At 39.2% G+C, this 15061-nt stretch overlaps 1 protein-coding gene across 6 annotated transcripts in view; it reads right to left on the bottom strand.

Annotated features, from left to right (window-relative positions):
- The window catches only part of POU6F2 (POU class 6 homeobox 2), a 313133-nt gene that overhangs the window by 86018 nt on the left and 212054 nt on the right, over window positions 1-15061 (bottom strand). For all 6 annotated transcript variants that reach the window (XM_074541631.1, XM_026793432.2, XM_014267044.3 and 3 more), the window contains exon 5: window positions 12409-12710. In XM_074541631.1, coding sequence (XP_074397732.1) covers window positions 12409-12710 — 302 coding nt within the window. The remainder of the gene's footprint in view (window positions 1-12408; window positions 12711-15061) is intronic.

Raw genomic sequence — 15061 nt, forward strand, 5'->3', positions numbered from 1 at the left:
TAATTAAATAAGTCCTCTACAACAAAATGGTGGTTATATTGGGTTAATTTATGTATATACAAAAGCCCTCCATAAATACTTTACTAAATATCTGTTTCATGACGTGGATTTAAGTTTCAGAAGCTTCCCTCTCTTTTTGAAAAATTAATGTGAACATTTTGGAAAAAAGAAAAAGAAAATAAAACACATCTAGACCTCTCAAATTCTGACTATCCAGCCCCAGGAGTTGTTTTTATACATCTGTAGTTAACTGTGTAAGAACCTCTTAGCTGTTCTCCATTGCCTACACATTACTGATGCTGCTACAGATTAAGACTGAGTTTTAAAGCTGTTTCTATTTCTAGTGAGTGCTTGTTATCAGCATTTTAAAGAGAAGATGTGAACAAACCTTTGAAAAGAGACTGAATACTTCAATGCCAATATATTTTGCATGTAAAATATAAAAATCTCTGTGTGCTTCATTTGAAATCTGATAAATATTTATTATCAATGCTGTTTGCTTTTAATCTGTTCAGGATATCATTCCTCCAGCTCCTTAGTACTTAAACAAAAATGGCATTTACATTACAATATTGCATGCCAACAATCTCATTTTCTGGTTTAGTCAGCAGCCTTCATGCTTGATTAGTCTTTAATTATACAAATACCTACATATTAAAAAAGTTTTCTTTTTTCCATACTTTGAGCATGTAATTATTTTCTCTTGCATGCAATAACCTTTAATTTTAGGATTAGGCAACTGATTCTCTTTAGTATGGATGGATTTTTTCAAGTGTTAAAGCAAATTTGGGTATTGTATTACGAGTAGGAAAATTAACTTTAGGAAAACCTTTCATTAGTGCATTTGACAGCACACTGAGCAGCTGACAGAAACTTCAAAATATTCAATATACTTGAAAACAAAATGGATACCAATTCTATGTACTCTGAATTGAACAGCAATGCTATTCTGAATTCACCACTCAGCAAGAGAGTGATGGGGGCTCTGCGATTCCTCCCTTGGATATGCCTTGCTTTTGTGGGATCAGTGTTCCAGCAGTACTCATAAGCCCAATGCAAGATCAAGGCCTCACTGCATTATACCAAAAATTGTAAAGGTTTCCAGTATGAAGTGGTGATCAAACAATGGTGGGAGAATCAACAAAGGAACAGAAAAGTCAAGTGACATCCCAGACAGTGGCAGACCTGGGACTGCAGTCTCATGCTCCTGACTCCAACAACATATTTACTATACCACTTTGTTTCCTGATGTAAATTATTTGTCATAAATTAATTCAGTAAGCAAAGGCATAATTTGATAATGAGATTAGAGCTAAATATGCAGATTTTATATGGCAATAAAAGAATTTGCTCTTCTTTTCCTGCAGTTTTCACTCATGAGAGCATGGAATGCCAAGTTTGGGTCTACAGGACTGACATGTTATCTCTATACCTGCTTTTCTATTTGAAGTGCCAGTGATTTCTCCCTAGACTAGTCTTTGAATGTCTATGGGGAAAACATCAAGGATTTTTAGAATGGCTTGGTTTTCTCAAGATCTGTTTATTTTTATATTTGTTTCACATGAACTGAAAATTCTGTCAGACACATTTTGATTGCATGGAGAACATGTTTCAGAGTCAGAAGACAGCTAAAAAACCCCAAAAAAGGCAGCTGCATTTCTATAGAGCTGGGGAGGGAGAAGAGCAGGAGACCTCCACAACAGCATGCTGAGCTTGCTCCTGTCTCATTTGAGTGCTGTGAGAAACCTTCTGCCTGCTTCCCTCATAGCGGAGTTACGTCTTGTTATAAAGTAAAAAGTTGCAGACACAGAGGTAGGATGGAAAAAATGCACACAGCATCTTATTCCAGAATGGTGATCAGTGATAACATTTCAGTCTTTTACAATACCAATGCTGTTTCTTTTCCCTCTCTCTTTCCCACTATAATAGGCCAGTAGCAATAAAGGCACTGTGAGTAACAAAGACTTTTTTTTTCTCCCTTCTCCTCCTCCCAGCATTTTCCTTTTCTTCCCTGAGATCAGACCCTGTCCTTGAGGAATACACTGATGGAAACTGCACCTTCAGATGACTCCTGGGAATGAGACTGACTTCACCTTACTTGTTCCTTCCTAGATAAAGATTCCAGTACAGCCCTAGTCCTCATCATCTGCCCCATGGCCCAGGGAGCACCTCACAGGCTGCTCTACTTGTCACTCTGTGTCCCCAAGTTCCTGGGAAAAGACCAAGAAGCGATCAGCCCTCTACCATTTTCTGTCCTGTTCCAGCTGGAGCCACCAATCCACAAGGATACCCAAACTGGGACAAGAACATTAAGAGACAAAGATAGCACTCCAGCTGGATTTGGCTCTCTAGAAGGCTGAAAAGAGAGTTATAGGGTTACTGTGGTGAAAATCACGAGTGTATTAAAAACTAACAATTTTTATATCACTTACTATCACATTAATTCAGCATCATCTTTTGATACCAATTTACTGGCCATCTCTAGTGAAGAGCACCCTTCTGTAATGTGACTGGACCTATATTTTAGGGTTTTCTTTGTAGCATCAGTATTTTTGCTCAAAGACTAGGATCCTCCCAAATCTGAATGCTTCCCCTATGCTTTTTACAAGCATGTAAATATTTCTTAATAGTTATACAAAGACATTGCAGGGGTGATTGCTGCTTTAAAAAAATCTCATCTCCTTTAAGAACCAGAATGCACCATCATGATTCCTTTAGTAAAAGCAGAATCCTAGCAATATATGAAGAGCTGTTTCCATATGTCAGCTTTTGTCTTCTGGAGCTGAGTTCAGCTTTGCCTTCCAGTCTCTTTCACAAACATAACCTAACTTGGCTCTCCAACTGGAATCCCCTCAGGATATTAGGTCATGTCTAAGCTATCCAAAATAAGTCAAGTTTCTGTCCTGTGGGAAATTATCTGAAATTATCCTAATTTATCATGCAATTTCTGATGCAAATGAAGAGGGCAAATTGAATATAGGAAAAAACCCTTGCATTTGAAAATGATTAAGTATTCTAGCAGATTTCAAATCATCACTATGAATTTAAATTATTTTCAACTTCTTTTGCAAAGCCAATATTTTTAGACTATTCAGTATAATAATTTTTTATAAATCCATTAAGCTGATTTTAAAAAAAAGGTATACTTAATTATTTCAATTTACCAGGCCTAAAATAGAAAATTAAAAGGAAATTTTGGTCAAGGGAGAAACCAACTTTATAGAATTGCTTCGTTGTCGGAAGGAAAAAACACTTAGAAATTTCATGAGTAGTCTAAGATATTACAGTATCATAACAAAAGTGGTGTGTATTTCAGAGGTACGACTTCTTTTTTTTCTTGAGACTCATAGTGCCCATCTATCCTTCCTTGCTCTCCTTCCTTTACTTCATTTCTTTTCCCAGCTGGTGGCAAACTTCTTTATTTCTTGGCTTTGTCCCAGATCAGCAGCGAAAAATACAGTGGTGCTACAAGAAAATTGTCCTAAAAATCTTTCAAACCTTGCTGGTGGAAAAAATGCTGAAATAGTAGAAGGCATCTCTCCCAGATGACAATATTATGCTGGGGCCCCTTAAGACCCACAGCCCATCACCGATCAACATGGATTCAATTGGTAATTTGTGTACCAAAAAGAAAAAATATAATACATAGTAGAATATGATAAGTACAAAATTTAAAAATAAATTTTAGGACCATTGTATCTACAAATTATCGTCTCATTTTTGATTTCCTACTTGCTAAAAAGGTGTGTTGGTTTTGCATGGCCCTTTTGGTAGTGAGGGGCCATGGAGGTGCCTTCTGTGAGAAGCTGCTGGAAGCTTCCACCATGTCCAGCAGAGCCAAGCCCTGGTGGCTCTGAGGATGGACATGCTGCTGGCCAAAGCTGGGCCAATGACAGATGATGGCAACACCTCTGGGATAACACATTTAAAAAGAAAATCAAACCAAAGTGGGGTACTGTTTTTTCTAGTCAGAGAAGAGGTGAGAACATGTGAGGGAAACAACGTGGAGACACCAAGGCCAGTGGAGAAGGGGGGCAGGAGGTGCTCCAAGCACCAGAGCCAAGATTCCTCTGCAGGCCATGGTAAAGACCCTGGTGAAGCAGCCGTGCCCCTGCAGCCCATGGGGGTCCATAGGGGCTGTAGAGATCCACCTGCACCCCATGGGGGACATGCTCACACTGGAGTGGGTGGATGCCCTGGAGGAGGCTGTGATCCAGTGGGAGACCTGGTGGAGACAGGGGGCCCTGCATCCAGGCTGGAGCAGCCTGTCCTTGGAGGTCTGCACCCCGTGGAAGAGCGGCCTACACAGCAGCAGTTTTGGGGGGACTGCTGCTCACGAGATTGGAACTACATTGGAGAAGTTAATGGAGAGCTGTGTCCTGTGGGAAGAGACCCCATGGCATAGCAGGGAAATGACTCCTTTCCCTGAGCAGCAGAACAAAACTTCAGGTGACAAACTGGCCAAAACCCTCACATCCTTGTCTCCCTGTGCTGTTGGTGGGAAGGAGGAAGGGGCTGGGGAAAAAGGTGTTTTTAAGGGCTTATTCTACTTTTCATTATCCATCTCTGACTTTGTTAGTAACAAATTCACTTTGTACTTGTAAGTTGAACCTGCTTTGCCCATACAGTGTTTCCTCCCAGTCCTTATCTCATGAACCCTTTGCTGAACTTTTTTTCTCTCCTCTGTCTGTCTGTGGCAGGGGAGGGTGAATGAGTGGCTTTTGTAGGTGTCTGAAGTTTGGCCAGTGTCAAACCATGACAGAAGGACATGTACTGCTAAATGCCCATTTGTTTAAATGATCCTAATTTCCTCATGTCCTAACCCACAAGGATTTCTTAGAAAGACACATTTTCTGACTATGGCTGACCTCTGACTTATTAGTTTTCCTTTTTTTTCCATAATTTTTAATTACTTCAAACAAAAGTAGAAGGTTGGTGGAGAAGGGCAAAAAAATGAAGGATTGGAAAGCTCATGTTTCCAGTCTAACCCCTTCGATAAAAGGATATTTTTTTTCTTTTGCCTAAATTGTTTCTAGTTGCACCTCTAAGGTCAGAATAAGCCAAGAGAATGAAAAGAACAAGCATCCTGATGGGCTGCCTGAAGCTGCCTGGTGTTACGGATCAGCGTAAAACCAGCTCTCTTTCCTCTGCCTGGGCCGATGTAACTCACTGGAGTGGCAAATTACATCAGACCTACAGCTGTAACCCGACATTATGATTAATTTGATCAGTAATTTCTCCTGTTTTTCATTTTAATCGGTGTGACTATTCTGCTGTGGCAGGTCTTTCAGATCTAATTAAGATAAATTTCAGAGTAAAAGACTTGGCAGAATTTTCGAGTCAAATCCGAGCGTCAAGTGTGAAGACCTGCAGCACTAGTCAATCAATTTCCAGTAAAGACGGCAGACTGTAACTCAGCAATCAACCCATTAACACTTAAGCAAATTTCATAATCTCCAGGCCTGTGCTTAGTTACTCTCTCAAAACATTCTGGCTACCAATAAAAAGGAAAAAGCATTACTCTTCTTAAACACCTGCATCTGCTAAAACCACCAACAGTATCCAAAAGTGGACAGTCTGATAGATCTTAATAATACTGCCAAAAAAGGCTTAATATTAAAATTTAAAACACAGTCTAGAGTGGCTTTTTTTTTTTCTCCCTAGCAGTATGTAGGAGATGAGCAACCTCTTTTAGGTGCTTTTTTGCACAATGAGCCTTAATAATATAACATCAGAGCTGTACCATTAACAAAATATTACTCCTCAGATTCAATAAGACCCAAGCCCACCAGGTTCTCAGCATTCACTCAGTCCACTTGCTTCCAAGTAGAAAAATTACTTTCCTGCAAGACTAGAAACCTGTGATGACGCATTTTTTTTAATATAAAGAGAGGGGGGGTATGAAAAATAGGGGAAAATAAAGTAATGCTTTAGAATATTGTCTACTTACTTTAAAATTTTTTGGAAATATGACTGTAAAAATAAAGAGAAATCAATGCTAACAAAGCAGATAAACTTGATTTATAAGAGTATCTGAGAGGCTGTGTCAACTTTTTCTGTCCTTAAGATCCCCAAGAGTCCTGCTCTCTACCTAGAAAGGCTTTGTAAATAGAAGACCTTATGGGATATGTATCCTTTCCCAAATTTGTTCTGGGAGGATGTTATTTATTTATTTTCCCATGTATTAAATACTTCAGTTGCTTTAGGGAGTTTATTAAATGCTCCCATTTCGGAAGCCAGAGCAAGTTGTTTGCTGGGCAAACAGCTCCACTCTCCTCTCCTTCAGAGAATTCTCTAGCAAATGGTTTCCATTATTAGCCTCAGCATCTGCCCCTTGGGTGCTAATAATGCCAGTTGTTTTGCTCAAAGATTAATTTCCTTGGCTTTGAATGTGAGTCAGACACCAGTCCTCCTTGTGCTTCTGAAATAGCAACAGCTGCAGAGTATATTTGGATGGACCAGCCAGCCAGTGCTTTATCTCAGAGAAGGTTTCCTCAGGAAATGAGAAGATGTGCTTATAAAGTCTGTTTGAGAGTGCTTAAACATCTCTGCTCTGTTTAAAGGCAGTATTAAACAGCTTTACAGGGGAAACTCCCATTGCCTTAAAGACCCCAAAATGCACTGAACTACTGGGAGAAGGAAGCCTGTTGAGGAGAAAGAGATCTGGAATGAGTACAAGCCATCCAACAATCTAGCTATAGCAGGAAACCAGCTGGCATGTCTCTTTACTGTGCACTAGGACCAGGGTAGAGCACAGTGCAGAGGCTCCTGAGTGTCCAGCCAGGATAAAGTGCCATGTTGTCATATCAGAGTAGCCCAGCTGGGGAAGACGCAGAAGGGATGAGTATGGCCATGGAAGTGCCAGAAAAGGTAAGAGGAAAAGAAGAAAGGAGGCCCTGGTAGCACTGAAACTCAAGCCCAACAATTTTTCAAGCAAAGCTCAAGTTTGTTTAAAGCAATGTATGTGTGCACTGGCAAAAAGAGGAGCACCAAATCCAAAGGAGAGTGCCTGAATCACAACAGCATTTGCAGTGGGTAATAACCATGTGTGTGCGGGTGTGTGGTACCTGAGTACCATGACTTCCTCGCTGGTGGAAATTTTTACACAAGTACTTGCTTGTTCTGCCCATGAAATCCCATTTATCAACCCACAAAAGTCTTTACAGTGCTATAGGATTACACAGAAAGCCAAAACTCTCAGTAGAACAAAGTGTTCAAATCTTTCAATTTGAAATGAACAGCGGATGAAATAAGCAAAGTATTTTCAACAGATCACGGAGCTTAACTCAATTTAGCTGACTGCAGGGGACTTTTCATACCATCAATTTAGAGCTGAGACTTAGGTCTTGTCAGTATCTCCTGGAGATCCACCCAAGATCTGCACTTCAACTGGCTCACTCTCATCAGGTGATGGACATGAATCTTCTCAAATGAATGTCTTCTTGTCTATATCACCTATCACCTTGTGATGTGGGTTATCTCACTCCCTATTGATACCAAAAATTAGGAGATTTTGGACAATGGATGTGAAGCACTGAATTTACTCACCATTTATAAAATACTTTTTTGTCAAATTGATTACTAAGCAACTTGGGAACAGATTTAATCAGTCATACATTGCACAGTATCTTATGCAGAGGAAGTTAGACAATTTTAGCAAAACAAAGCAACCCACCAGACTCAGTGGGATTACTGGTGTCATAATCTCAATCAAATTCTCCTAATCTCAGGAGTCAATAAACCTGGGAAAAAGATAAAAAGTCTTAGATGCAAACACAGTCATAAAGACAGACCATGAGCATAATCCTTGAAAAATTGGCCTTTATCAAGCTGACAGACTTGTTTGTGACTTCTGGATCTTAAAGATATGTATATATGTCAAAGTCTCAGAAAATATTGAGATTTCTTCAAAGCTGATTTTGCCTTAATGAGAAGCTAACCAGTGAATGAGGGTAAGTGGAAAGGGAAGGGGGAGGTTTTTTGTGTGACTATTGGAGCCTCAGACATCTGTGTATATATTCTTCCTCATTTGCAGCTGAGTATTTCAGCCTTTCTGCTTTTCTTTGTTCCTTTGTTATAAAAGTGTTGAGTTTCCAAATACATTATTTAAGATTAGTATGAAAATTTAATCTGAAGGAGGTTCTGGTTTTGGGATCCTAAAGTTTGCTATTACTTGGAAGATTTTTGTGCTGTTGTCATCTCCTCACTTCTCTTCTTCCTTATTTTTATTGTTATTTTTTCTCACTCATCATCTTCCATCAGCTGCAGTTATTGTAGGCAGACTTCTGTGACAAAAGAGACTCTTCAGGAAAGAGTTCTGAAAACGGTCAGAATAATTTTACAGTAAGAAAATCTCTGGGGGATTTCCTGTTTGTCTGTTCCTATTCACACACAAACAGAACAGTGGAAATCATTGAGAATTCATCTATTCCTATAGTGTAGCACTCCTTTTGCAGGTCTGGCTATGTGTACATTCATCTTATCCATATCTCAAAAATATACAGTGAGAGTCAGCACCAGAAGCTCACAATTTTTTTTTTGGAGCCACCTAAATATATTTTGCTGGTAGAAAGTGCCTTATTCTGGTAGTCAAGCAGAATAATTAGCTACTTAGTACTAAGCTCATCTGATTTTATACTGCATATAATCAAGGTCTTATGACTCCAAAATTTTAATTGCATGGAAACTCTGTAAGATGTTCTGTCTTAAAGTGATATCTATCCTTTGAAGTTGCAACAAGCTGACCATTCAAGAACCCATATGTTTTTCATGTAATAACACTAAACATTCACAGGATAAGTATATTTGGACAGGTATATTTTCCCAGAAGTAAAGGTTTTGAAGTCCTCAGCTTACAATGTGAGGTAGGTTGTCTTTTGCCTCTGGATTCCTTTGTCTCAATCAATTGACACAATGAAAATAAATATCAGACAGTAATTATCTTTATGAGGAATTTCACCATTTTTAGAAGGGAGGTATGAAAGTCTTATGTCATCTGCCTGACCCACCACTTCCTGAAAGAGAGCTTTTAAAAATTCTTCTCTGGTTGTTGTCTCTTGCAAATCAACAATCACCCTGGTTCTGCAGTGTTTAGCTTTTATCAGTGTAAATCTGGAGCATCTTCATTATTGTTAGCAAAAAATTAATATCCTGGAACCTAAAGGGAGATTTTACATCTTTCTACACAATCATTAAAAGACCCCATGAAAAGTAGTTTTGTAACTACAGTCCATCCCCCTGAATCCTTTAAAAAAGAATAGTGATAAAATTATTACAGAATAATCTGACAAGAATAACTCTGAGACTTTTAGCTGGTATACACTGCACTGGCATTATTAATTTCTGATCACCTAGCAAAGTACCTCACCCAAGTATACCTATGCAAGTCACTTTCATTTAATTTACCTTCTGAAGGACATGACAGCATCTGTACATTTTGAGATGTAATTGCTGTTATCCTTCAGTTTTTTGAAACAAACACAATCATCCTCCTGAATTACTGACTTTCCGTGACAATTTTTTGAGGTTGCATTTTTTTAAACTAATATCTTTCAGACAGGTCCTGAATAATGTAAGAGGATAAAGCCCACATGAAAAAAGTCAAGAATTCAGAAATGAAATTTTAGCTGTCAAACTTTAACTTAGTTGTTCTTTATTCCCTTAATATTCTTCAAACAAAATCCATCTCACTCTAGTTCATAAAGAACATTACCCTAGAGGACATACTACCTCTGACTTTTGTTTCAGGTTGATTTTTACGTTGGAGCATTGAACATTAAAAAGATCCACATTCTAAGCAGTTATTATGTGGGGCTTCTGCCAAATATGCGCTCCCTCCATTTGTTTGGTTTTTTTTAAACTGCCTATGTGAAAGAAAATAATTTCAGATCCAATCCTCAAGATGGATATACAAAGGTGAGGCAGCCTTTTTCTGCAGGGTTTCGAACGGAAAGACAAATTTCATGGAGGAGATGTCACCAGTGCTCTGATTTAGAAAAGTACCCAAACAACCATATACAAAGTAAAACATCAGTTCCTCTGGAAATATTTCTCAGTGTAACTTGTTTGCATATAAAAGTGTCTCAGAATGCCTGGTAATATGACAGAGCATGCTTCAAGTTTTAATTACTTCTAGGGAAGTTTAAGCTGTATTGAACTTGCTGTAGAAAAGCTGTAGAGATGGCTAGAAGACCAAAGTAATGACCCTACACACATGGCTTAGGGAGAGGGCTGAAGTATTGTGCTCAATTCTGGCTTGTGATTGTCAGCACACAACATATTTGTATCTGCAAACAAATTTTGGGATTTCATGGCTATTTAAATGGTGAGGATCAGAGAGGAAAGACCATTAAAACTACTTATCCAGCAATTTATTAGCAAGTTTTTAATGCTGAGCCAGAGCTAACACCTAATGACTTCTAATTCCTTCATTACTGTGCTGAAAGTGAACCAGACATGCAGCTGGCTTGGCAGCACTGGCTGAGCTCACCCCAGGGGAAATGCCAGATCTCACACTGGTGTATTTCATTAAGTTTAATCCCAATTCCTAAAACATTCAAGGGATAGTTTTTGAACTAAAAACACCTCAGAGTACTTGGTTCCCTTCTTTCGCTTCTGTTGCCTGCCACTTCCAGACTGCTCTCAGATAGGTAGTTGTAAGCATGAGGATGCTAAAGAGAGAGATATGCCAAGGTATCTATGTGGAAGTATTGTCATTGGCATCTAACAGGAAAGCTTTTACTTGCTTTTATTGTACTTCTGAAATTGAGAGGTGACCCAGGGAAGCTAAAAGTTGAAAGCACATGAAAGATCACAGATGGGACTGAAAATACTAACATTCATCTGAGATTTCCATTGGGACCAAAGGCTAGATAAGACTTAAGACCTCAGATTCAGGTAGTTCAACCCTCTCGAGGTATGTTGTCTGAGATAATCCAAATTCTTCCCAACTCCAACTCTAATTTATGTGTGCATTTGCTTTGTTTGTAGAACTTAATGACTTTTGAAACACAATATTTAGCAGGCAGTTTTAGCAAAATATCATGTGCACAGTTAGTGTGCATACATTGCAGCTGTACCAAGGCAACAAAATGTAACAGAAGCTCCCGTGAAAATACCTGTGTCTCTGAATGTCAATAATCTGCATACAAAAAGCCCCAAAGCACTCACTAACATGATAGATGGGGCATTAAGTGATGCATATGTAGTCCTTAAGACAATACAGAGAAGAAGCTTTAGAAGCATTATTCTCTCCTCTAATAAAAAGTTCAGCAAGCAAGGACACATCTCTTGCAGACTTTTAAGTCTATTATCTAAACAATTTTTAAAAAATCAGATTTGATGCAATTTAGCTGAAGCTCAGATTAATACAGGTTTAAATGGCCACATGCAAGAAAAGCTTCTGGTAAACCACTTCCCTTAATTGTCTAAAAAAGGATTGCTTAATTATTAAGCTAATGCAATTTTATTTCTGCAGGAAATGGATCCAAATCCATCAGAGTGGATAAAATATTTTAAGTGGTCTCTCAAAATTTAAAGACTAAAGTTGATAGAGACTTATCTGGTTTCTAAGTGCAGTTTCACTGCCTGGTGAGTAAGACTTCACTCACTTCACAGACTACCCTGGTGCTCAGAATCACACTACTTATGGGTACAGTCAAAGTTGTTCTTGCACAGTGTGAATGTAGCATGACACATGTTGTGCAAGAACACCCAGCTCTAAGAAAACAGAACCACTGGACCAGAGCTCTCCTGTTTCTGCCCAGAACTTCTAAGATGGGCAGAGCTGAGCATCAATATGGATATGGTAGCTGCTGATCTGTTAAAAAATAACCATGTCATTGGAGTGAGAATGAATGAATGGCATTAACTGCCATCCTTAGCTTTGGAACCTATACTAAGGACCTTAACAGAAGTATTTGATTATTAGCAGGATAAAAATTAGGACTGTGATTTCGAGAGGAGAGGTAACACATCCACTCCTTCCACATGTCCATCAGCAGAAGCTGACACTCAGGATCATCTCCTAGTGAACTACTAATATTGTTACCCTCTTAAGCTATCCTAAAGGGCGACTGCTGGGCAAATGTCTTTTGTGAATGTCACATGATGAATCTGTGGAAAAAAATTAAAAAGTTTTCTATGGGTTTTTCGACAGGAGACTTTAAAAGCAAAAGACATTTACTCTTCTGGAAGCAGCATCTTAGAACCATCCTTAGGTACGTTTTTCTGGTTCATCAGGCATTTTAGCTATTATAAGCTGAATGCCCATAAGGATTGAGTAATACAAGGTGGAATTTCTCAGCCTGTGTGGTCAGAGGTCGTAGCCTTTGCTTCATTTCCCTTTGCAGTGAGAGAGAATGCACATGCTGTTTTAAGACCTTTAGGGATTGGTATGCGGCATCCTACCTGCAATGGATTTGGTGAAGTAAGAGGAGATGGAAGGCCATGCCCTGGTGACTGGCTGGGTTTCTGAGGGGAGCTGGAGGACTGTGAGGCTGGAGGTGGCTGGCTCTGGCTCTGGGGCTGTGTTTGGTTCTGCTGAGGTGGTGCTGATGGCTGTGGCTGTGATTGCTGGCTCTGCTGGGTTGGCTGTGGAGTCTGTGCCTGCTGAGCTTGCTGCTGCTGCTGGCTTTGCTGCTGCTGCTGTTGATGCTGGAGCTGCTGAAGATGCTGAAGCTGTTGAAGCTGGGAGTTCAGGGATGAGGTAGCTGTGAATTGAAGAGAGGGAAGGGAGTTATACAAGTTTCAGTAAATACCTACTGCTTTAGAAGTATTCTGGATGAAATTCTGGTTCTGTTACTTTGAGAGGTACACTGCTTAGAGGACATCTGGCCCTAGACTTCAGGATGTGGGAAGAAATTATTCCCATCAATAATAGCCTGTGGTTCTGCCTGTGTAATTCTGTGGTAAAGAGCCAGACTTCCCTAGGGGCAATGAAAGCAAACCTTTGGAACGGCTAGAGATCTGCCCACAGGATGGGGCTCAGAGCTGACCAAGAGAGGCTCAGATAAGCTTATCAGTGAAGTCACTGGAAATATTCTCTGCCTATAGAAGAGAGGAACAGATTGTCACTGTACTTTTAAGTATAGCAAGAACTCATAACATGAACCAATGCTGTTATGTAAAGGAGGAGAAAGCCACAGTCATAAAATAAAGGATACTTTGCAAAGAACTTTGACACGTTATTATGCAGTAAGTTTCAGGAAATAAAACATTCAGTTGCAAAATTTCTTGTGCAATGCCTAGGGAGCAAAAATGCCTAATAAAATGTGTGTCTCTCTGAAATAAGGGCTGTTTCTTATAATTCACATTTAAAAGCTATACATTCCTTCTTGTAACTTGCCCTGCTCACTTACTCCAGATAGTTAAGACGTTGTGTTTTGCTAGCATATGCTTCAAACATGATGTTTGGAAGTGCGTGGCTCACATCAACCTGCTAGCACAAAGGGCAAACTTTATTTCCCAGAGACACTTTCAAACTGACTAGGACATTCATTAAATTCAGGAAGACAGGAAGTGTGTCATGGGGATGTCACTAAGGAAGAACAGCTTTAAGCTGCACCAAGAGCATCACAGAAGACTGATGCTGACTGGGATTATGCCCTGAATAAATCACCTCAGTCTCCAGACACAAAGATGTTAATCAACATCTTAAGGGTTGAATTAGTTAGCTGTAAGATCCCAAGAGAAACAACTTGCAAGGTCATTATGATATTTTTCTCTCTGTATATTGCTTTTCCAGCACCACCCTGTATTCTAATTTCTATCCAGAGAAGCAAAAGTAAATTGGGAATCAATTAAATTTCTTATTTTTAAAATGGCACTCAGATTTCACAGCCAGAAACTCTGTTGACCAAGTTATTTGTGGACTGGCAGATTAAGCCACGTCATCTCCACTTACTTTTCATGCCAACATCCATATTTCAACTTTCTAGATGTCCATGCCCTGAGGCTGAACCTGAGGTCTTGGTGCAACTTATGAAATCAGTGAGCCATAAACTGGAATAAGAAAAAGAAAAAAGAAAAGACAATGGAGAAGGATGAGGCAGAAAGGGTAAACCAGAAAAAGCTGTAAGAAGGAAAAGTACAAGACTAGATAGGAAGAGCTGTTGGCTCTCCATTCCCATACTCATAGCTGCTCAAAATTTTCTTCATTAGATGCAGGAATCAAACTAGAAATATGCTTTAACAAGAAGTATAGCCATGGGTATGTGACTTCAACAAAGAATCCTAATAATACAGAGGAGGACTGATAATACCAATATATTTCTATCAAGAAAATGACTCATACAAATTTTGTGTTTCAACACAAAGCAGAGCGACCTTCAGATTAAAAACATGCATGGTATCTCATGCAAAAGAAGTCACCCTGGAGAAGTAAGGGAATATTCCCATCAATTTCCCAATGAGAATTTGTACCTAAATGCCCCAAATCCAACAGGGTAGTGAGCGGAAATATAATCCAAGGCATGTGAGAACAAAGAAGGTGTGCATATAAGAAAGCAACTGTGCAGATTAATTAATGATTCATAGCATGAATCATCTCAGATGGCAAGGAAAACCATTCACCAATTCTATCTGTAGAGGCAGAAAGACCCTTACCATTCCCACAAGGAAAAAAGTAATCTAGACCAACTCTTTCTATTGCGCAGGCCATTCCTTCACCTATGATAGCTTAGCAGACTGGATGAACCACTGATAACCAGAACCAAGACTTCAAACTGACCCTTACTGCATCCACAGACTCCAACACAGAAATGAATTAAATGACATCCCACAGAAGCAGAAATTCTAATCCACATGGCTCAGAAATGAGGGACTGTTTTATATTATGTGTGCACAATTGGACAGAAGGAGACACAGCCTTCACATCTTGGACTATAAAAGCTTTGCTTTCAGTACTGGTCAATACTTGAATATTGGTGAAAGCAGGAGGATCAATATTCTACCATTCACTTTTGTACTGGAAATGAAAACATTCTTGCTGGGGTAGAAGATATTCCCTAAAGGATAATCTGATTAATTACTTCCTGGAAAAGTTTCCAAGTTTATTGTCTGC

This window comes from Zonotrichia albicollis, chromosome 1, assembly GCF_047830755.1.
Source record: "Zonotrichia albicollis isolate bZonAlb1 chromosome 1, bZonAlb1.hap1, whole genome shotgun sequence".
Classification (NCBI taxonomy): domain Eukaryota; kingdom Metazoa; phylum Chordata; class Aves; order Passeriformes; family Passerellidae; genus Zonotrichia; species Zonotrichia albicollis.